The following is a 24493-nucleotide window of genomic DNA, read 5'->3' as shown; positions in this document are numbered from 1 at the left end:
CAAAGTAGGAGGAAAATAAAATCAAAGTACTAAGCATGACTTACTTCCAGTATGATCAGCACGTAGACACCTACTAAGATGATGGACGCAATTGTTACTTGTGCCTCTATATTTGCATGAACGTACTGATGTTTCATGGAGAGAGGAACACTTCTAGGCTCCTGTAGGAAAGCTTGAATGTTTATGAAGATGGTACCTCTGGTGAAAGAAAGAGTATTTTTTTTTATTTCTGGAATGAATTACCATTAACTTTATTTATGCATTATAATTTTCTATTGTTGTATCTTTACAATTGCAAGACACTTTTCCAACATTTTCACTGTATCCCTCTAAATAACATCATTTAGAAAGTAACTCAAGTACAAATCAGCCCTGTAAATCCATATACAAAGCAACAAGAAGTCATCTTTTCCTGCCCCCCTGAAACAGGCAGAGATAGACTATTTTTAAAACATCTGTTCCTTCATAGGCAAGTCAACGTAAGCTACTATTTCATATCTCATTCTCTTAGCTGACCTGTTTGGTATCTGAAAGGTTCTAGATGTGATGATTTGCTGATTTCTTCTTGAACTTAAGGGTAGGGACCAGTTGTATACCACCTGCAAGAGAGTCACATTTGGCAATATATGAACAAAAGTCAGTGGAAGTGATATGTCTCTGATCTACTTATTCTTCTTTGTTCCCTCTCCTGTACATTTAGGAGAATTTTTTTGTGGACAGGACATTACATATATCAGCCTAAATTATTACACCTGATTAGGTATGTTACAGGTGCTCAGGTTGGAGCAAACACATCATCATCCCCTCACTCAATCAATGAATGAGAGATATCCCCAGGAGGTGCTCCAGAGCAGGGATGTCAAATCATACTTTCTGCATTGAATATAAGGAGCATCTAGGCTCAGAGACAACAACATGGTTCACTCCCAAAAACTGCCTGGGAAGAAAACTAACATATATAACATGAAAACAATGAGAGGTCCAGGACCAACATTATACCCCCAGACTTTATGAAGAAGACATGGTAGAATTTCAGCAAACAAAAATTCCAGTTTCCATATCTTCTAGTAAAAAGAAACAAATAACCTACAGAAAATAAACACTTTCTGAAACTGCCTATTGCTACACACTGACATTCATGCAAGTTTAGCCAAATACACTCATTAACTATATATACAGATATTCTCCCTGTTTTAAATAAAATGAACTTTAAAAACCTTCAAATTTGGTTAATAATAGCCTAAATCTTGAGCCTGTCCTGACCCTGTAGGCTACAAAGTGCAGAAAAAAAGCAGCTTAATCAGCCAGCTTGGAACATCTGACACAGAAAATTGTCTAAGAAGCATGTAGGCAGGGAAGGTTCTTTTGTTCACCTACTCCTTTGGTCATGTCAGGACCACCACTGGTGTGGAAGCAGAAGTGAGCTGCTGCAGGTGGCTGTACCCTGGTCACCCCGCAGCAGCATGAAGGCTCCTTGGGGATCACTGTCACCAGCACATGTTCCAGCAGCCTCCTCATCATGGGGTTGGGTTGTTTAAGAGAGTAATTGCCGTTATGGTACTGCTTGCCATGCTGAGGTAGTGGGATTAATCTTTTGCTGTAGACTGTGAAACTGGCTTGCACTGGTTTGACTGAAAGCAAGTTAAATTTCTCCATGCCATTAGAAACTTTTCTTCTTCGTAGCTAGCACTGTCATTGTTTGGATTTAGTTTGAGAAGAAGGTAACACCCTAGGACAGAGTTACTGTTTTTCTTCAAGTAACTTTCCAGTGTCTTTGGTTTGGAACAAAAAGAATATAAGAGCTTACTGTTATCGGAGTTGTTGTCTGGGAGCCAAAACCTTTCTGAGCTCTCTGCCCACAGGGGTGAGGCAGCCAGGAAGGAGGCATAGATGGGGCAGAGCTTGACTGACATCCAGACTGATCAATAAGAGTATTCCATCCCATTAGCGTCATGCTTCGTATTTACAGAGAGCTGAATTTTCTGCTTATGGGGAGATGGAAATCCATTCCTGTTCTGCTCCATTTTGGCTTGAGTTCTGTTTTGGAGTTTCTTTTAGTTTGGCGTTTTGTCATTCTATCATTTTGCAGAGGCCTCTGATTCATTCTGCCTTTTTGTCTCTCTCCCCCCCAGGATTGGCTGTTCAGGGCCAGGGTGCTGCTGCCTGGGATTGGCCACTCAGTGCAGTCAGAATTACATTGAGCATCTTTTACTTTATATTATGTTTTCCATTTTATATATAGCAGTAGTAGTAGTGGTATATTAGTATTATTGTTATTTTATTAAACTGTGTTTATCTCAGTCCATGAGTTTCTCCCTTCCCTTTTGATTCTATCCCCTATTTGGGGGTACAGGCAGTGAGTGAGCGGCTATCATGGTTATAGTACTAGCTTGGGATAAACAGTGACAAGATGTAAACAGGAATACTGTCAGAATTGTTCAGCTGTGCTGTCACAGGTAGAAGCAGGCCATCCTGTCATGTATACAGAATGAGAGGCAGTTGTTTGTACATCAATGCAGTTTATTAAATTATAAAGCTTATTTTTATTTTTCAGTGATATACATGACAGGCTGTAAAAGATCTTCCTTCACTGAGTTGTCTGGGAGAGAGCAGCAGAAACTTGCCACAAACAACATCAACATTCAGAAAGCCTTAAGAAAAATAAAGCCAATAAATGTGACATATGTTTGAGGAAATAATTTGAAAAAGATAAATAGATAAATAAAATGCATTTCAGTGAGTGCAAAAAGGCACTTTACACTTGTTTCTTCCTTCTAAGGCAACCTTTGAAACACTGCCAATTTTAAACACAAGAACTTCCATGCTAAGTGTCAGTCAAGGGGCATAAGTATTACAAAATTTTAAAATAGGAAGCTAAAGGAAGTCTTATAAAGACAAAAGAAAATGTAACTTACCTCTTATCCTGAAAGTTTTCTGATACTGACATTGACACACTTCACAGCAGGGAAAAGCAAGACCACTTAATCCACACAATGGTGATGGAAATATAAGTGACAAAACGCATCTCAAAAAGTGAAAGAAAATTTAAAGACCGTCACCTGCTGCTGGCGTCGTCTTCTTGATCCAGGATCTTCAGTCTGAACCACTTGTACTGTAATGAATTCCTCTGTTTGCTGATTAACTACATCTGCTACAAATGGGCCTCCTATATCTAACTTCAACAGAGCAGAATCATGAACATCAGTCAGATTCATAGCTGTTAGTAAAGTTGTTAAGGTGTAAATTTCCAGTATAACTTATATAGGTTGTTCAAATTCCAGAAAAAAAAAAAAAAAAAAAAAAAGCATAGATTAGTCAACTTATATTGAAAAACACACTCTTCAGCTAAAATGCTTAAGAAACTACTAAAATTACAAAACAGATGTCAATGTCCTCGCAAAGTAGCACTGTTTCATGTGAGTTTCCTAAGGAAAAGGATTTACAGGTTCAGAGCAAATACATCTATCCTTTCCCAGTGACTTTTAAGATCACTTGTACTTTCAGCTGAAACTGCAGATGTACCCAAGCTCCAAAAAAAGCATACGGAAACAGACAGAGAAGGAAGATTCTTTAAGGGGTTGTACTAGATGAAAGGCTGCATCTTTAGCACAGTAATTTAAACATCACAGAATACATACTGAGGAAAACAATGTGGAATTTCCAGCAACAGGGAAAACTAAACCAGAATCAACATCCTATTCAGGCCAGATGATTTCTTTTTGGTAAAAATTTTACACACAAGTTTTCAAACATCTGAAAGACATATTCTCAAGTTCCACTCACTTGCAGTACTCACAGACTCTTTCTCCTCCACCTTCCTCTTCTACTTTTTCTTTCTTTCTCGGACATCTAATACAAGGTGTGGTCAAACTATATTCCTAGTCTCATACAATTGAAAAAATCAGTTAACCATGATCCACAAATCCATTGGAAGCTTGGCTCTATTAGTCCCATTACATGTAGGACTACTTAAACTTAGTATTGTCTACTTCTGCTGTGGTTGAGACCCTGTGGGTCTGGGGAAAAGGAAAAGCCTGAGCTCTTAAACCATTCACAGTCCATTTGTTACTGTAAGAGAGCAATATTGTAATTGATTTGCTCCTATCTGTCACCAGATAGAGAGCTAAGGCACCACCACAAAAAAAAAAAAAAAACACACCACACCAACTTGATTTTACAGATATATATTCTGCTGAAATAATATGACTTCATCATATGTTTGATTGTCTTAACAGCTTTAACATCTGACATTTAATTGAGCATATTAGAGAGTGAATCTCTTGCAAGAAAATGTACAAGATATATATACCTACCAGAAGGATTTTCCCAGAAAGCCATTTTGTTGCCCAGAGAACTCAGAGATTTTAACAGGAGAACAAAAGCACAGTATACTTAGAGGGGACTCAGGGTGGTATTTTACCCTGCTTCCCAGTGAGCCCCAGTAAGGCCACCCATGGTAGACCAGTCCCTAATTGGGAAAGCTTTATGACAGTAGGCAGGGGTCCTTCATCTTTAAGGGAGTTGTTGTACCTGTCCACATTCCCAGCAGGAGAACTGGTTCTAGAAGAGAGATGTCTCTCACGTTGACCCACAAAAGACCCTAGCAGATCTAGCAGCAGGTGAGCAGCCAACATTTTTGCAGAGCAATATAAATGTAACCCTGCCTAGCACAGCAGGCTGAGCAATTGCCACCTATGTCATTCACGTGCTATTCATTAAGACTGAAACTCCCAAGCAGCTATTTGCTTAAAGGAATCACACTGAAAAGGATATTAAAAAGAAAAATATCTCAGCTGTAACAAGTCAGGAGAATTTACACACACAGCCTTTAGCAAGCATAAATACAAATTACAGCAGTCCTATTCTGGTTCTGAAGGTTTTAAGTGTGACTTGGCATCAGTTTTTCTGTGTCCTAATTAATACATGATATTAATCTCAGCTGGAACTATGGCTATACCTTCAACTAGAGACATTAATTATACCTTCTAAGAGACCTCCTGACCTGAAGTCATTAACCCAATGATTTGGGACACCTCTGGACAGTCTGCCTTTTATTAGGAGTGTAGCCAGTAATTTGTGTCTCAAAAAGCTTCAGGTGCATGTAATTATGGCATCTTGCTTTTAAGCAATACTTTTAAAATAAATCCCATAATTACCTAGATGACACATTCAGGAGCTATTATAAAAGATGCTTTAAATTAAAGGGGGGGGGAAATGAAACCTTATTTTCAAGAAGAGTGGTTCCATCCCTCTTTTCCTATAAATATGAAGATACTTCAGATGTTTTTCCATTCTTTCCTGTGAATTTATAAAACCATCAGAAAGAACTCTACCAAAATAGGTTCTCCTTTGATTGCAGGCAGAACTGAACATTATTTACTGGTCTGCATCGAGGCTCTGAAATCCCATCAGAGTTATCTTTCTCCAAACAATATTAAAAGACTCTGTCATAATTCCATTGTTAGTCTGCGGCAGATCACATGCTGTATGAAATAGGGAATCAAAATAAGCCAGGAGAAAGCTTCAGCCATGCTTATATGAATCAAAATGCTTTTTTTTTTATCAAACTGCTCCTCAGAACATTTTTGTTCTGCCTTATCTTGGTTTCACATTTCCCTCTAACTGCCAGAATGTGATTTCCTCTATATTTCAATCATTCGGATGTGAATAACTTTGGGGAAAATTATCTTTTTACTTCTAATATCCCCTTTTATTTTGCAACTTAGCCATGCTGGGACTTTCTGTCTTTTCTGAATTTTTTTTTTTTCATGTGGCCTCCAGGGTGTGCATTTAAAGCAAAAACTCTCCCTGAGCAGATTTACAGCCAGAGCTGTTATTTTTTTATTTCACTTGAACTAAGCTGCCTCAATTTTTTGTAGTTTCATTCTTGAAATTATATTACTGCTGTGAATTATCCTGTCAAGGGATTTGGGTTTGTGTAAGCTTTGTTCACCATTACCCAGTGGCAGTCTGTATTTGCATCTGGCATCAGGTCGGGTCCGTTGGTCAAAACTAAACCAAGAGCTATTTTTTTCTGATCTGTATTTTCTGACTAGTTGTTCCTAGAAGGTATTGCAGAGTGTGCAAAAGCCTCCTCATATCACTTTACTTTTTAGTAGTTTCTATGGACAACATGGTAGAATGAGATGCAGTGGCTAAGCATCTAAATTGGTATTCCTTCCCCACAATTTGGTCTTCTCTGCTGTGAACATCTGCATCTGAGTTGGTTACTCCCTTAAAATCAGTGAAAAGAGGGTGCTCTTAAGATGGAAGCCATTACTTTACTTTAGAACACCACACAAAGATGAGAGGAATTGCTCATGAGAAGCATCAGTTCTCTTTGTTACCTACAAAGAGAGCCCAGGATGACTAACTCAGGTGTAGCTGAGATGAGTCACTCCCTAATTATGGAGTCTCTGCTCTTCTCTCCATCATGCCATTAATTCAGTAGGTACAGAACCAGCTGAAAAGCCATGATTGACAGAGATTTTCTGTTATATTTACATGCAGATGGCTGACTTTATGCTTGCTTTAACATCTACTTGTATTGCCTACTATGAAACGTAACTTCAGAATACTGTATCTATTGATTATTTTCCTCCAAGTTTCCAAGGCACTTATACATTTTAACCTGATTTATGACCAGGTCACTCATGCTAGTTTCTCTAGGATACTAACATTTTAAAGAAGTCAACCTGCCTGGGTCTTAGCATTTATTTTTACATAGTGTCCTTAACTGAGGTTATTTCTGCATCACTTGGTAATTTTCTCTTGATGTCCTGTCCCTGCTTGTAGTTTCTGATGTTGTTTTTATATCATCCCTTCACAACACACCAAGTTGAAGCACACGCTTTTCTATACCTATTTGTTGCTCCATCTGAAGAATGCTCTATAACTTTTTTGCCCTTTCTAGAGTGTCAGCAATCTAGTTCAATTTTCGTCTACATTGGATCCATCCTTTCTCTCTGTGCTACATCAGTTATAGAAGTTTTGTGAATCCTTAATAAACTCTTTCTCTACAGCCTTTTCTCAATGATGCCTCAAGATTCTGTTTCTTTGCCTGCCTCTGCACGTGGTCCTGGTCTTCATCCATCTACTTAGGAGCTTGAACATTGCCTGCAGGCCAAAATGCTTAGAACATTTCCAACAACACCAACAAATATAAATGATTTTTAAATGTGTTCTGCGGGGAAAAATGGAGGAGTGTCTGACAGCAGAGAATTAGAGTCATAAATTTTTTAAAAATTCAAAGGGTAAAAAGAACTAACGAGGTCAGAAAGGTTATTTTATTAAGTTAATTTATGCTCCCTGGGAAAGTAACACATTTTTAGGACCTCGATGGAAGCTGAAAAGTCTGCTAAAATCTGACTATATTCTTGGCCTGACAGTCTTTCTATACATGCTTTTTGTTCAGGGAGCAGGAAAGGTGACTTGCATTGTCACTAATGGTCATGCATGATTACAAGTTTTACTAGTGAGCTTTTCTTGCTCCGTGATTAACACAATTGCACCAATCATTCAAACTCATGCAGCTTCAGCAAGGAATTTGATAATAAGGTCAGCCCGTTTACCAATCTTATGTCTGCTCGATCTAGAGCCTCCCCGTCAACTTCCATATGTAGAATTGTTCTAAATAGTTCCACTGAATCCAAATGAAACAAGATATCCAGCCTGTGATCTAAATTTCTACATATAATAGCTATTGAGATGCATCTTCTACTTCTGAATTACGGATCTTAATCTTGGACTGGATGTAATGAAATCCCTTGGAGATACTGAGGAGGGAGGTGAGTCAGTGCAAAGGGTCACTGACTAATCAATTTGATATCTCCAGTTTTGTCTGATTTGGACTGACTGGAGAACCATTCAGCTACAACTTGAGATGATGTATTTTCACTGTGTCTTGTATGTAAAGAGCAAGTGAGTAAGGAACCCCTCACACTTGGTACTATAAAAATACATATCTTTGCTTTTGTCAGCCCTCACTCCAAAAATTTTACTGAGGAGATGTAAAACATTTAGAGAAAACAATCAGATTCAGGACTGAAAGGCTTTAAAATGTATTTACAAAACTGCAAGATCCTTGGCCAGACTCAGAAAGAATTCACAATCCACTCCCCAGTTATTACCAAGTTTCAGGTCCAAGAGAAGGAAGTTCTGACAGTCAGTCTGAAAAGGGAAAACGAAATTGCTCCACCTAGACTGATCTAACTTTCCCTCAGCTATAACAGGAACTGGCAGGAGTATAGATGTTGCAAGGGAAGAAAATAAGATTGTTACCGAAACACTTGCCACTGACAGAGTAAAGATGGAAATTCACAGCTCAACCAAGTAGGTATGAGACCCATTGCACAGCAATGAGCTAGATGAAAATTTACCTTTTCTTTTAAAAAGAAAATACTTCTACTATTGAGATTAGTAGAAATAGCAGTAATTCTATCAGGTAGGGTGAAAGAAAAGAAGACATTGTATCAGGGAGACAGACACCTCTTTAAATGACAGTGTAGAGAACAGTTTGATTGCATCATTCCTTAGTAGATTCCATGAATCCTCATTACTTTTTTATTTCATAAAGCCTAGTTCAATTTAAAGAGTTACTGCACAGTCCTGCTCCAGCTGTCTGTTCCCCATTACTGGAGACAAATGTAAAATTTTGCTTCGATCGGAACAGAAGTTATTAGAAACAAAGGACCAAACACAGAGTAATTTAGTATTTCAAATTATTCAAGTCTGAAAATCTGTGTAAGTTGTGGAGAAGAACAAGAATATTTCTCATTCACTTTTTCCTCAATCAGTTAATGAAGAAAAGTTACCTGAAGGTTTGAATGGGCAGTTACATAAAAATGTTCATGTCTTAGAACAGGCACATGTAACTAAACTAAGAAATGCTGGAATTTATTCAGACTCAATATCTTTTCTTCTGTTTTTATAACCTGCTTTCCAAAGGCACATCATCTTATTAATTATTGATGCTTCCCATTTAACATACAGCCTTTGATAAAAAGATCTAAAAATGCTTCACACATTTACATCAGTAGAGATACTGAATCTTGTTTCCTGCAGAAAAAGGTCCTCTAGCCAGGCTTCAGTACAAACTTACTTATTTCTGGTGTTGGAGAGCTGACTGTTAGAATTTATAAGCCAATTAATCCCAAGTGTTGTCAAAAAGGAAGAATATTACCACTATTTTGAAAAACTGAACTTGTATCTGGCGCCAATAGAGAAATCAAGTGCTAAAAAAATTAATAAATATAGAAAAATGTAAAGGAAAAAAAAAAAAGGCTCAAAAAGCTTCTATTAATTCACAGGAGGCAAGATGTTGTTTTCAGGAACTGCAGCCAGCACACTTCAGTGCTACTTGCCAGGTTTCTATCCATGGGGATGGACAAAGCAAAGAGAGATACAAGTGGGCTAACAAAAAAGAAGTTAATGGGAAAAAAAAAAAAATGAGAGTAAATCCAAGCAAGAGATAAAGGTATAAAAACAAACAAACAGGACCTAGAACAAGTGGCAAATGACTGGTTAAGGGATCAGGAGCACAAGCAGTGTTCTCCTCTGATCCCACAGTTGGAGGGTACGATGAAGAAAAATACAGAAAGACCCAGCAGATCAATACATGGCTGCAAGACTGATGTCACTGGCAGAATTTGGAGTTTTTTGATCATGGGTCGGTTTACATGACATCTGGCCTGCTAGGGACAAATGGGATGCACTTGTCTCAAAGAGAGAAAAGGATTCTTTAACAAGGGTTAGCAGGACTCATTGAGAGAGCTTTAAACTAGATTTGAAAGGGGAAGGGGAGAAAACCAGGTGCAGCAGGGGCAAACTAAAGGGTGGCATGCCAGCATTTGAAGGATGGGGTGCTAGCAAGGCCCTCCAGTCTGCTGTCTCAGTGGAGGTAGGGCATGGAGACCCATGCACTAGAAGACACACAGGTGTTACAGATGTGTTAGATACTGCAGACATGCCTGAGAATGACCACAAAGGAATTAGGGCTTCTCACTAGAAAAAGATAGGTGGCGTCGATAGCTCAGCTGAAGTGCATCTATACAAACGCACAAAGCATGGGCAACAAATGGGAGGAGCTGGAAGCCATTGTGAAGCAGAAAAACTATGACTTAGTTGCCATCACAGAAACATGGTGGGATGACTCCCACAACTGGAGTGCTGCATTGGATGGCTATAAATTCTTCAGAAGCAGTAGGTGAGGAAGTAGAGGAGGTGGGGTAGCCCTGTATATTAAGGATTCTTTTGATTGTCTTGGGCTTGATGAGAATGACGATAGGGTTGAGGGTTTCTCAGTTCTTACCCCATAGAATCAAGGGGAAGACCAACAAGGTGAACATCCTGGTGGGAGTCTGTTACAGACCACCCAACCAGGATGAAGAGGCAGATGAAATATTTTGCAGGCAGCTGGGAGAAGTCTCACGATTGCTAACCTTTGTTCTTGTGTGGGACTTCAACCTACCAGATGTCTGCTGGAAATACAACACAGCAGAGAGGAAACAGTCTAGGAGGCTCCTGGAGTGTGTGGAAGACAACTTCCTGACACAGCTGGTCAGTGAGCCAATGGGGGAAGGTGCTCTACAAGGTGCTCACAAACCTGTTGTTTGTGAACAGAGAAGGTAATGTGATGGTTGAAAATTGCCTTGGACATAGTGATTGGGAAATGACTGAGCTTTCTATTCTTGGAGAAGGTGAGCCTAGCTACTGCTATAAAAGGGAACAAAAATGCTTCTATAAATACATGAGCAACAAAAGAAGGGCTAAGGAGAATCTTCATCCTTTGCCGGATGCGGAGGGGAACATACAGATGGAGGATGAAAGAAAGGCTGAGGTACTAAATGCCTTCTGTGCCTCAGTCTTTAATAGTAAGATCAGTTGTGCTCCAGGTACACAGCCCCTCTGAGCCAGAAGACAGGGACAGGGAGCAGAATGAAGCCCCAGTTATCCAAGGGGAAATGGTTAGTGACCTGCTACATCACACACACAAGTCTATGGGCCCAGATGAGATCCATCCAAGGGTACTGATGGAGCTGGTGGAGGTGATCACCAAGAGACTTTCAATTATTTATCAGCAGTCCTTGTTAACCAGGAAGGTCCCAGTTGGCTGGAAGTTGGCTAATATGGCGCCCATCTACAAGAAGGGCCAGAAGGAGGATCCAGGGAATTACAGGCCTGTCAATCTGACCTCGATGTCAGGGAAAGTCGTGGAACAGACCATCCTGTGTGCCATCACACAGCACATACAAGATAACCAACTGATCAGGCCCAGTCAGCATGGGTTTATGAAAGGCAGGTCCTGCTTGACCAACCCGATCTCCTTTTATGGTAAGGTGACAGACTCAGTGGATGAGGGAAAGGCTGTGGATGCTGTGTACCTAGAATTATGTAAAGCATTTGACACTGTTTCCCACAACATTGTCCTGGAGAAGCTGGCAGCTCGTGGGCTGGATGGGTGTGCTCTGCAATGAATAAAGAACTGGCTGGATGGCTGGGCCCAAAGAGTTTTGGTGAACACAGCCAAATCCAGTTGGTGGCCAGTCACAAGTGGTGTTCCCCAGGGCTCAGTATTGGGGCCAGTTCTGTTTAATCTCTTTATCAATGATCTGGATGAAGGGACTGAGGTTTAACAAGGCCAAGTGCTGGGTCCTGCCCTGGGGTCACAACAACTCCAGGCAGCACTACAGGCTCAGAGAAGAGGAGCTGGGAAGCTGCTTGGTGGAAAAGGATCTGGGGGTGTTGATTGGCAGCTGGCTGAACATGAGCCAGCAGTGTGGCCAGGTGGCCAAAAAGGCCAAGAGCATCCTGGTTTCCATCAACTATAGTGTAGCCAGCAGGTCTAAGTAAGTGATCATTCCACTGTACTTGGTGCTGGTGAGGCCCTACCTTGAATCCTGTGTTCAGTTTAGGGCCCATCACTACAGGAAAGACATTGAGGTGCTGGAGAGAGTCAGAGGAGGGCAACACAGCTAGTGAAAGATCTGGAGAAGAAGTCTTATGAGGAGTGGCTCAGGGAACTGGGGCTGTTTAGCCTGGAGAAAAGGAGGCTGAGGGGAGACTTTATCACTCTCTACAAATCTCTGAAAGGAGGTTGATGCATGGAGGGTGCTGGTCTCTTCTCCCAAGTAACGAGCAACAAAAAGAGAGGAAATGGCCTCAGTTTGCACCAAGGAAGGTTCAGATTGGATATTAGGAAAAATTTCTTCACCGAAAGGAGTGTCAGAGCTTGGAACAGGCTGCCCAGGGAAGTGGTTGAGTCACCATCTCTGGAGATGTTTAAAAGACAGGTAGATGAGGTTCTTAGAGACATGGTTTAGTGCCTCAGTTAGGTTACGGTTGGACTTGATGATCTTAAGGGTCTCTTCCCACCAGAATTATTCTATGAAAAGTGCTAAAGACATGTCATATGAAAAGCAGGTGACCCTCATGCCAGCAGATGCAAGTCTATCCCAACAGACAGAAAGTCCTGCCTCCAAGCAATCCTAAGTTCTAATGGGCATGACAGAAAAAAACAAAAGTACTTAGGTGACACTAAGATGATGAAGGATATGAAGTCCAAAGGCAATCACTCTACTTGATTTTTTTTAAATATTTCAGACTTTGTTTCGATTTTTTTCTAGTGTATGCAGACACATTTTATGCATGAGCATACATTCATAACATTAATGTGCATGAGCATTTTGGGAAAGAAATAGAAATGAGAGGAAGGAATTTTTTTAAAAAAAGTATACAGTGTTTAATACCCATTCAACACTTCTTAACAGCTTTTGAGGCATGAGCAAGAGATGAGGTGTTCATTTGCATAATTTAGCATTATATGAGCAGAGGGACTTATTTTCAACCCAAAGCAGTCTCATATAAGAACCTCTAAGGGTTTTGTGACAAGGACTACTGCAGCACACCTGTCAGCCTACCAGGACATTCTTGTAGACGTTCAGAGTGTAGAGCCTAACGTCCACTGGGAATACCACAGTCTGTCAGCCAGCATAAATCACATCTTCAACACTATCATGTCAATGGTTAAGAAGACTACACAAAAATATTAATAATTTGTTCACTATGTAACAAAGTAGAGGACAACCGTGTGAGTTTTGTTCTGTGCAAATGAAGACTGGCAGTGAGATGACATTCAGAATTGCCTGTGCCTTTTCCAAATCTCTTTCAGAAATGCAATACTTCTCCTTGACCCTTCTGCTTGAATTAGCACATCACCTTGAAAATGAATCGTGGCTTTGTTGGGTTGCTTGCCACTCACATATTTTTCATTAGCTCAGTGACCTCAGATGGGAACACAGGGACAGAACATTCAGTTTTCAACACACATGACACAAACTAAGAAGCTTCAGCTCCAGGTTTGTCAAGTAAGAAAGAGAACTGCTATATTCTGACTGTCTGACAACTTTTTGGCTCAAAGCATCCTGACGTGATAGGTAAAACATGAAATACAGGAAACAGGGCGTCCTTATTTGCACTCAAATCCCAGTCCCACCAGCACTTCCCTGAAACAAGCAAAAGGAATAACTGGTTGCAGAGTCAGTGTGTAAGGTGCAGCAGCTATAATTCCAATCCAAAATCTGTGGAAAGAAAGCAAAACCTCAACCTATGCTATGAGAGTGGACTAAAACTCAAACTCCAAGACTTCCTGCCAGTACACCCTCATTTGGCAGACTGGGCCATGACAGTTCTCATGCTATGCAGTACCACACATATATAGAAGATTTCAAAAACAGTTTAAGGACACAAATACTGACATGACCAGAATACTGATGGGAGTTTACAATTTAAGTTGTCACTGGTCCTACTAAATTTTCACTTGCTTTTCTCCAAAAAAGCAGTCTCAACATTTAATTATAAATGGCCCCCAGGCACTAGACTTTTGTTCTTCATTTTCCCTACTAATTGTAGTGTTATATGGTGTCATTATTGGCAACAATGAGAATGCTGATAATCAAATCTATTTAAAATGGACTATCCCTGATGAAAGCCATGAAACTGCCCAGTTAAACAGAAAAAAAAGCATCATTTGAAAAATTAAATCCTACTGTACCTTTTCAAAGCAAGACATCCCAGGAGCTTGTGAAATATATCTGTAGGTAAATCACATTCTAGCACTAGTGAAATAAGAGCCAAGCAGATTACAGACCAGACTGATTAAACTAGAAATATAGTGGAAACAGGAAATGTAATTTATGTGCAAAACTTTTTGTTTGTTTACTAACAGAATGCTCATCCCTCAAAGAATTTTCACATTCAGATCTGTATTTACCTGTGATGAATCCTGTTACTTGATCTTTCTGTGGGCTTAAATTCACTATTGAACAATGTTGCATGGAAAATTAATGAAGTAATCTGCACCCCCACTGAAAAATTTCTACTGAGCCACAAATACAGTCATACAGCTAGGCTAAGCTGTTCTGGAAACGTATCCATGAATCATCTAGTTTCCTGCTTTTGAAGGAGATCACTGGGCATTATGGTGCTACTATACACTACAGATGTTAGAGATGACAGTATACAACTGGCCTGGGGTGCAGTTGCTGCAGCCAGGTACATGTCACAGCCATGGTCCTAGCTATTTGCTAGGCCTTGATCTCACTGGGTCCGCAACCCACTTCCACATTCTTAGCTTCATGCAGACTTAGAACACGAGGACTGAATAAACACCACAAGGCGCTGCAGACAGGTGCCATTCAACATGACTTGGACAGGGAGCACAACTGTGGCTTGCATCAAAGGACGCATCTACATGCAGCCCAGGCTCTGAGGATGCCCAGTCCACTCAGGGTATAAGACAGAAGACACCCACCCATTCAAACAGTTTATCAATGGAGCTTCAGCTCTGTTCTGTTGTTTTTTTTTTTCAATAAAAGGATACAGAAGCTTTCCAGAGGTGATACAGCCAACATCTGCCAGGACACACTTTGATCTGGATAAATGCCAAATAAAATCTAGGGCAAGGATAAAAACAAAACATGCATTAATAACACAAACTGAAAAATACCTGCTACACCTATCTCAAATATTTAAATAAGACTCATTCAAACTATACATTAAATTGTAAGGTTCCTTTCAGTATTTTCAGGGATGTTTCCTCAACAACTGAAAAGCAGCCCTGAGATACATAACAAGGACAGGTAATATTATTTCCTTAAGCTTACTGCAAAGTCACATATCTCTTAGGACAAGGTTGAAATCTTAGGGATCTATCTGGAAAGGAACACCCGCATCTGAGGAAATCCAGTGTCATCTATTTCATCTCTGCTTCAGAAGCTCTACTTAACAAAAAAGGGCTCCTCACAGCAGCTAACAGGATAAACTCCAACTTTGTGAAATATTTCTCAAGTCTTGCAGCTTACTATTTTGCAGATTTTGAAGATTTTGGTAGAAAAGAGCAGGTCTCTGGCAGCCCTGGTAGGGAGCTGCCCATTTCCTAAATTCAACAGGCAACCATTAAGGACATGCAAGTTTGAGTTTAAGCTGCCTCCTCAAACTCAACTGCCTATACTACCATGTCGGCCATTGTGATGGCGAGTACACCAAACAGTGGTCTGATTCAGTGTACTGCACGTTATTTTCACTTTTTGCCATCTTGTCCCCACCCTTAAGATATATTTTTTTTTAGCTGAGACCAAATATCACACCTCACTTTGAACTAATCCTAAGAAACTGGAGGAGAAAGGGAGAGATAGGGTTGCCAATTCAATACTTACAGAGCAAACAACTACAAAGATTAAAAGGCCTGAAACTTTCAGGAATTTTAGACAGCATCTGAAATGTAAGAAACATGTATTTACTATATGTCTAGATTTAAATAAATCTTTTCTGTTCTCTTAATAGCTCTGACATTTCAGAAGCATCATGGTGAGCACTTCTGGTTGATAATATACTACATCAGAATACGGACATCACTACGTGGGGTTAGCAGGGGCTTGGGAAGCCTCAATGAACATAAGGGAATTCTGCTGCACGGAAAGATTTTACCCCTCGAGCTGCAGCATGAGCTGGTGCTGGGACCTGGAGCCACTTCTGAACTGCTGCTGCCAGCCCCTGATGGACCCAGAGCCCCACTGGCTCTCCCTGGTCTCTCCCAGGGAGACAAAGGAGTATTTCCATGGCAGGGAGGTGGCAGACAGCAAAGCTTGTTGCATGGAGGAGTCGTGTCATGAATGACTTCCTCAAATCTGGACTTCTGATATACGATCTGAAAGGCGTTGGGAAAACACAGTTTGAAGTCAAGAACAAGCTTTAAGAATCTCTCATTTTTAACAGTGTCTCTTTAAAACAACTATACGTCTTGAGCATCTCTAGATAAACCAACTAGCAAAATTAGAATTTTTTTTTAGTAGCACAGCTGCACCCATTGAAGGAATACCCAGTTCTGGAGATTTGATGCCATCAAGCTTTCTGAAGTGTCAGAGCTTACTACTGAGTGGTTTAAGCAAGAATAACTCTAAATTAAAATGCAGATGTTGAAAACGCATGCTCTAGAGTAAGAAATCTTTAAGATTTAACACTTTTAAATTACCATATTTTTAATCTTACCATAAAAGGCAACTCTTAACTAATTATTTTTTTGCTGCCCATCAGTATGTCACACAGATGTCTTAATTTACAGAACTCTATTTGGTGATTTACTCTTATTATAACTTTTCATTAATTGAAGGCATTGATTTTTATCCCATTTTTTTCAAAAGTGAACATTCAAACATTGCTTTTCTGACAGAATGACAAATGTAAGGTTTGATTCAAGCCTGATGATGAGCAAGAAGGAAAACATTTCAAGTTACTAGGATAATTAGTTGAAAACAAGGGCAATAAATAGTTGCATTGACAGGTGCTATAGACCAAAATATTAAAGCAGAGTAGTCTGAAAAGAGCCAGAAATTATTTATAATCAGAGTGGAAATAAGTCCCTAAATCAAGTTCATTGACTGAAAACAGCTTGAGGGACTGGATACACATTTTTTAGAAACATTGTTTTCTAAATATCCCTTTTCTTTAGAATTCTCCAAACAGGCAGAGGAAAAATGGGGGGAGGGGTAGAAATGGCAGCTAAAGCAGCTAACAAAAATATGTTTCCACAAACAAAGTGATACAAGGGAGCTACGATAGCCAATAAAATACAAGTGGCAGCAACTTTATGCAAAGTTTGCACAGCATAAAATTCTAGAGAAGGGAGAGGAAGAGAGGAAGCCAACTAGGTGGCTTCTTCCAGAAATGCCAAGTAGCCCTGCTCTAATGAAAAACAAGGAGGCAGAGAGGGAGAAGAGGTTAATAAAGTCTTGTAGAGAGAGGAATGACAACAAAAGCCATTATCAGCGCCTCACAACTTATAACTTCTTTTAGTACTGTGTGGTTTATGGATAATACCTAGCGCCAGCTTAGTCACGTATCCTCTCTTCTATTTGTCTGTTCTCTCCATCTCTACGTTACAGTTCTATTTTGGTATTTTTGAGAATTTGTTATGTTATGAATTATTAAAGCCCAGTCCAGATTGGTTTTGTTATAATGCACTTGATACTTTGTTTGCACTTCCAAATCAATAATAATAATTCAAATTATTATTGAAACAAGGAACACCCATAACTTGATTTTAAGACATAAGAGAAGTCAAAACCCATAAATTAAGTGTTTATAAATTCATAACCACTTGTCTATAAATAACAGAAACTCATCAAAAGAAGCTAGTTAAATACAATAAAAAAGCTTTTGGGAATGGTTATTTTATTAAATGTAGAATTTAGAAAGCACTTTTCGTCTCATCTGTTTGTTTTCACAGCATTTCGTATTAGGAAAGCAGCGCTTTTAACAGCTTACAGTTGAGAAGTGATCAGCCTTTGACTCACCCACCCATGGTTTGCAATCTGTCTCTTCCTACAGCACTAATCTGGCACAGCGATATAAATACAAACTCTATGTCAAATCCCACACTGATACATGCCTCCCATTTGACTTCAGTTGGAAATGTATGAAGTATAAATCTATGAAGAATTTCATCTCCTGGTCTAAAACAAATGATTTTTAGTCCAATCTGCATGTGGTGTTAGGCAGTTTAGCTCCATTTATTATCTAAGTGGAGTTATGTTGATTTATGGCAGCCAAGAAGCTGGCCCCAAATGTACAGCCTGCACTATAGCAATGAAAATATTTCAGGGGAAGGTCTATCAGAGAAATGCACTACTCCCCAGATTATAATCCTACTCTGTATTGAAAACAATGGATTCCACATGCTCACTCGATGCCTTTGTTCCATCAAATTCCAGGGTAAGCTACCATGAGTGTGAAGAAAGACGCCTGCCAAATTTCTTCACATCTGCTCGTGTTGCACTAGTTTCAGCCACTGAAATTCTCCTGCTCCATCTGTTCAGCAGCAGTGCAGGGTAGTAGCCCTCCACACAATACTGAATGCACAATGAAAGGAGGAAAATAATTGTGAAGTGATGAGCTAAGGCAAGGCACAGATTGGGAGAAGATGCAAGGACATCTCACTGGAAATGCTCCACAGATCAACACAGAGACAGGGACATGCAGTGCTGGGCTCCAAGCAAATCTGCAGAGGGGAGGCCAAATCAAACTAGTAAAAAGTGTTGAAACTCTGGAAGGGGCAGAGAGAATTAGTATAAAAGTTTAAAGGGTTTGCTAGTTAAATCCCAGGCAAAAATATCCTGAGAAAATTTGAATTTAAGCTCTTAACAGATTGAAATCCTTTAATATATGAACAGACTCAATTTCCTCTATGCCTAAGTGAGCTAAAAGGCTACTTCGAGGTAAAGAGTGAAATACGTTAATGTACTTAAAGATACAAAAATCCTTGGTTAGATTTTGCCTTGTGTGCATTTGAAAAGCTACAGAAAGACTGTGTTAGATACAGATTTTAATTGAAGTATTTCATAAAAGCAACAAAACACTGAAGAATAAATCTGGTGAATCAACCAAGTGGCTTTTAAAAAATGGTTTCAAATTAATGTTAGAAGCTATATAGGAGGTATTTAATTACAAATTTATAATAGGTGTTATGATTGATGTTTGTAAGAACAAGGGGTTATTGATCATTAGGTAGAGGATACAATCAATTTCACCAGGGTTTGTAAACTATTGATGGCAAGATGCAGCCTAAATATGGAGTGTTATTTTATTCATTTGCAGAAAATAAATAACTTTCTAGACATCTATAATAATTTTAAAAATCCCTGTAGAAATTAAACAAAACAAAACAAAGAAACAAAACAAAACAAAATAAGAAGCATGGAAAAGGAAATAAATAAAAGTTTGAATTTAGACCTCATCTTTGATAAATTGAACTTGACATGAAGGTTGTCCAAGATTTCATATTTCTCAGAAGAAGCAGATCTGGACAAACTTGTCATTTCACTTCCTAGTTGAATCCTTTGCTCAAATTCTGCAGAGCTGTTTTCCCATGAATCATCATCTGTGGTAAAATCTGGATTATGAAGAGCCATGCACTGCAACCTGTCACACATTTTCAGTGAACACAATAAAACAAAACAGTGGTTTATTTCAACAGATAGTAGATTCAACAGACCTTGCATATCTTTAGGTTCATTGTTATAGATTTTAACTGAAAAATTCATAGAAAGAGATTCATTCAGTACAGACTGAGCTCACCTTGGTGACACAGGCGGGTAGACTGGGGAACAAAAACAAAGACCCCATGACATTTAGGTGCACCCGGGACAACCAGCTTTCTGAGGCACCAGGCAGATGCACTTCAGGATTTGGTGTGTAAAGCCCCTATAAGGACCTGCCTATAGCTCTGCTGTATACAGCCTGCAGTTGCCTACCCTTAGGGCTCTCTCATCACCCTGACCTCAGACCTTAACTCCTTTCCTTCCCCATTTACATCCCCTTCTTTTCACTCAAGCTCTTCCAAAGTAATTCTCTGCTCACAACCCCTGCCATTCACTTTATTTCCCAGCAGGTTTGATGTCAGGATATAAAAAGAACCATGCACAATTAAACAGAAGATAGCTTAGAAAAAAAAACGTAGAGTAAAATGAAAGTAACTCACCCATTTTCCTCTGAGGAAACCTTCAATAGTGGTGTCTTCTCTGTAAAGCCAGTGTTTTTTGACCTTGAGCTAAATAATTTCGAAAAATTGAAGTGATATCTTTGGAGAGAAGAGGGGGGGAAAAAAAAAAAAAAGGAACAGTAAATCTGCAGCACAATTATTCACTTCAGTTCTATGTATTTACAGTGCTACATATTTTGCTACAAGTCCACCTAAGAAGTTAAGTATCCTTTAAGAATGGTGTTCACCTAAATTAAGGTGTTCATTAAGTTTGAACTGCTCATGGTATTTATTTCCTTACAGTCATGGAGGGCTCTACTGTATAAAATAAGATAAACTTATCCTAAAAGCAGCATCAAAAAAATAGTCAATTAAATTCTCTCTGGATGCCAGAGGAACAATAGACAGCTAACTCGCACACACATGCTTATATTTTAGACAACTAAATTTACAGTGGAACAACTGCACTGTAATATTAGTGAGGTGAAATTCTTAAGGTAAATAATTACATATATTCATATAAGTTCACATTAACATGCTTCATAAAACATAAAATAATAGGATCACTTCTGTCCCATAAATGTCACTTGAGACATGGATCACCAGAAATCCAGTAATCTCTACAACAACCTTAGCACCCTTTCTATGAGAGAAGAAAGATTTCTCTGAAGTATAAATATTTCATTCTTGCAGCACAATCTCTTCCAAACTGTTTCTGTCAAGTCTTGGTCCTGGCGCTGCAGATAATTAATAGAGTAACCTACCTCTTGCCATATTGCAGCTTCGCATTGTTCAGAAGCTTTTTGCTAAAATATAAATCTAAAATCTTAAGAAACAGCCAAAGACAAACACAATCACAGGGGTTTAGCTTTGGGGCAAGATACTGGGAGAGATTAAATAATTGAGCCATTTCAGAGCTCTCCCCAAGACCTGTCTCTTCCAGAGACATTTCCCATCAAAACCACCATTATTCAGACATGCTTAGATTTATTCCATTCAAAACTGCACCACTCACCACCAGAAAGTGCCAAAGAAATCTGCCAGACATACAACTAACATGCAGATCTCATTACTCCCGGAGACACTTAGAGGAAACCTAAAATATCTTCTGCTATTGCTGGACTGTGAGGGGAAAGAAATTATAAAACCATAGGAAACTAAATAAATACACAAAGGTGGCTGGCAATTCAATGTTCTAAATGTAAGGCTAGTCCAAAAGAAGAATCTGTGTATTTGACTTTATAACACAATGGAAGACAGTAGAATTCTTTGCAACTTGTAAAGGTATGCATGAACTCAGACTGTGCAAATATAAACCCCCCAGTTAATGCTTCAGCTTGCTTGCTTAGTAGTGTTATCATTCAGAAGCCAGATACAGAGCAACTGGATATGGCTATTTCAGCCTTGAGTGGCCACAACACTCACTCAAACTCTGCTGTGAGTACCATATTTGCAGTCTCAACAGAAAAGAATGAATAAGTTAGAGAGACGGAATTATCCGGTACCTCAGGTCAAATGTTGGACAGATTACAATTCAGGTGCTACTTTGCACTGACAGTTCATCTGTGAAGTGATGATTGCATACTCTGAAGCTACTGAAGTGCTTCCTTTTTTAAAAAGGAGAATATCATTCACAAAACAAGTTTAAGTGGAGAAATTCTGGTATTTTGAAGCAAGTGCTATTCTAATCTTATCACAGACTTAGATGTGAAAGATTGCCCAGAGCTTTTACAAAATGGAATTCATAAGGATAGCAAAAACACTATTAGGACTTGAAATATGTGCTCACTGAGTACTACTGATATGCTCCTGGCTAATTCCTGCATCCCAGTATATTCAAAGTTTGCATCCAAAGGTGACAATTTCAATAAAAATTCTGACAGTGGACCTTGAATTTGCATATGCAGAAATTCATCTCGCACAAAGGCCGATTAGCTGTTTCTGCTCTTAAACAAAATGATGCCACTTGTTCCACAAAACAGGCTCCGAATAATATCTACTACATGCTGTTCTGGTCTAAATTCACAATGCACACACCATTAACCTTTCCACACTTACTTTTTTTTTTTCCTCATAGGACATGTCCAAAATCCAAGCTTAATAACCAGAAAACTTTCTACAAAGAACTTCCATTTTCTTCTAATTTTTAGAGGTTGATACCAGTACTGCTTTATGTTACATAGGCATACACATCTGCTGACACTTTCCCAACTCAGTAAGTCTTCACCACTGCCATGAGTGACCGGTCTGTAAAGGGTAGTGAAGGGCAGAGCAACCACAGGTTTGGTGGAAGGTGGTTTAAATGACAGAACCTGACAGGATCCAGAAGGCTAGTTGAAGTCATCACCCTCGCTTTCTTTTTGCACACTTGGTGGTATAGGGCTTGCCACTTTCAAATGGTAGAGCTTCACAAATTGCCAAGAACGGTCCATACAGTGAAAATAGAAAAGGTTTTCAGACAAAGTGAAAACATTTAGTGCATGACAACATCCATTTGTGGAGAATAAAAACACATGGACAAGGATAAGCAGCAGGAAACAGCCAGGCTTGACAAAACAAAAATAATTAGAGAAAAAGCAGAAGAGCCTCAACTCCCCCGTGATGTGATTACTCTAATTAGAGAATGAGAGTAATATAAACAATAAAGCTAATTAAGGCACAAAAGAATCTTGAAGGCTGAAAGCTCTAGAAAGAAAAGTTGAAAAAACATCAGGAAAAAATAGCATGGATTATAAAAATGAAATTCATCCCTTAATGGAGAGCCTAATGCAAGCCTCTCTGTATCTGTCACACTTTTGCAGAGACACAGTTGGTGTGATTTGGTCATCCTCTTCATCAAAAGACAACAGAGAACAACCGCAAGCAAAACATCAAGAAGGCCCAAAGACACCCTGTTACTAGAGGAGCAAGTCTACAATGCTCAAAAATTTTCTCAGCATCATTCTTGTTGCTCCTCAGCCATGCAAATAGATGGCAATTATGACACTGTGTAAATAAGGGAAAGATATCAGTGTGACACATTTCAAAACCTAGGATCAGTTTACAGTTTGAATGTTTCTTCACAATCAAATGGTTAAACCTACGTGCTAGAATGGAGTACAGTCTACCTCAGCTGAGCAAATCAGCAACATTACCAAGGAGCTGATCACCAGGTCAGATCATTAGCCCATGTGGATAGACCCGTTCACAGGATCAGAAAAACTGGTCTGAATTGATACTATGTGAGGAGCCGATAAATCAGACATCAGTTGTGTGCAGTGTTCTTTTCTCATGATTAGGGCTCAAAAATCATCAGCATTTTATACACGAAATAGCAGAAGAGACATTAAATAATTGCCTTTACATATGTATACATTTGTATGTAGATACATGCATAGATCTTCACAAAACAAATTAACATTCTCATTTCGCTTTCATTCAAAAGCAATGGGAGAAAATTAAAACCAAAAGCTATGGAAAGAAGTGTTTGGCAGGGACTTCTTCAAAGATTTACAAAGCACCACTCATACAGAAAGATCCATGTAGAACAGACATCGGAAAAAAAGGAGCATGTCCTGTCTTCTGTACAACCACAGTTGTGACCATTTTCATTCCCATGTTTGCTACAGCTGGGCATGTTGTTTTTTTTTGTAATTAGGAAAATCTTTTGAACAGAAGATTGTGTTCTTAACCACTTGGCTACTGCTGTGACAGTCATATATGAAGATTTTGGCTCTCCCTGCAGAAGTATAGGTATGTTCTGAAGAAGTGTGTATTTTCTGAACTGGTTACTTGCAGTCAAAGTCATACTTTTCCCATTGCTAATCTTTCAAGCAATTACGATTTCTGACTGTCTCCGTAGCAACCCAGAAGAGAAATCAGCATTGTAGGAGGGCTGTCCACACCCCAGAAGATAGAGCAGGTTCTGCCATGTCATGGAGATGTCCATAGAAGAAGCTCCAGCTGCCTGACAGCAGCTGGAGAAGGATCTCACCCACAGCATTCACAAATAAAAGGATCCAAATGCAAGCCCTGGGCATCTATTGCAGAAGTATCCACAATGTCTTGCTGTGCCACTGCTCCCATGCACAAGCAAGGTTCACAGTCTTTTGGTGTCAATTTGCACTTCTCTACAGCTGTACAGCAGAGGTATGACCTTCTGTCTCCTACACTCATTTGGGCAGTTCGAGGAGACGCAGGCTTCTCCTGCCCTCCCGGACATGTGGAGAGGTGCAGGGTGAGCAGAAGAAGAAAGGAAGAGATACGGGGCACGCCCAGAACACACTGATGGGCTGATGACTCCTTAGACATTATTCAGAGTTCGTGGCTGCCTTCCATTACCTGCAGATGATACCCTCCAAAGTCTTCAGAAGACTTTGGTTGAAGCCCAGAGAGATAACCCAATTGCTCCCATCGAGCACTAGACCTGCCTCCTGACTGCATTTTCCAGCATTTCCTAAAGTGTTTACACGTGCCACTTTC

The 24493-nt window shown here is 39.5% G+C and overlaps 1 protein-coding gene across 2 annotated transcripts in view; it reads right to left on the bottom strand.

Moving 5' to 3' along the window:
* The window catches only part of OCA2 (OCA2 melanosomal transmembrane protein), a 218659-nt gene that overhangs the window by 134205 nt on the left and 59961 nt on the right, over positions 1–24493 (bottom strand). For both annotated transcript variants that reach the window (XM_065075251.1, XM_021287659.2), the window contains exons 3-9: positions 20033–20131; positions 19285–19473; positions 15714–15771; positions 14879–14951; positions 3060–3217; positions 517–599; positions 45–198 (exon numbers count right to left, since the gene is read on the bottom strand). In XM_065075251.1, coding sequence (XP_064931323.1) covers positions 45–198; positions 517–599; positions 3060–3217; positions 14879–14951; positions 15714–15771; positions 19285–19473; positions 20033–20131 — 814 coding nt within the window. The remainder of the gene's footprint in view (positions 1–44; positions 199–516; positions 600–3059; positions 3218–14878; positions 14952–15713; positions 15772–19284; positions 19474–20032; positions 20132–24493) is intronic.

Source organism: Columba livia, chromosome 1 (genome assembly GCF_036013475.1).
Source record: "Columba livia isolate bColLiv1 breed racing homer chromosome 1, bColLiv1.pat.W.v2, whole genome shotgun sequence".
In the NCBI taxonomy this organism is placed as follows: domain Eukaryota; kingdom Metazoa; phylum Chordata; class Aves; order Columbiformes; family Columbidae; genus Columba; species Columba livia.
The sequence above is the reverse complement of the archived record's forward strand: the minus strand, read 5'-3'. Positions and strand labels throughout refer to the sequence as shown.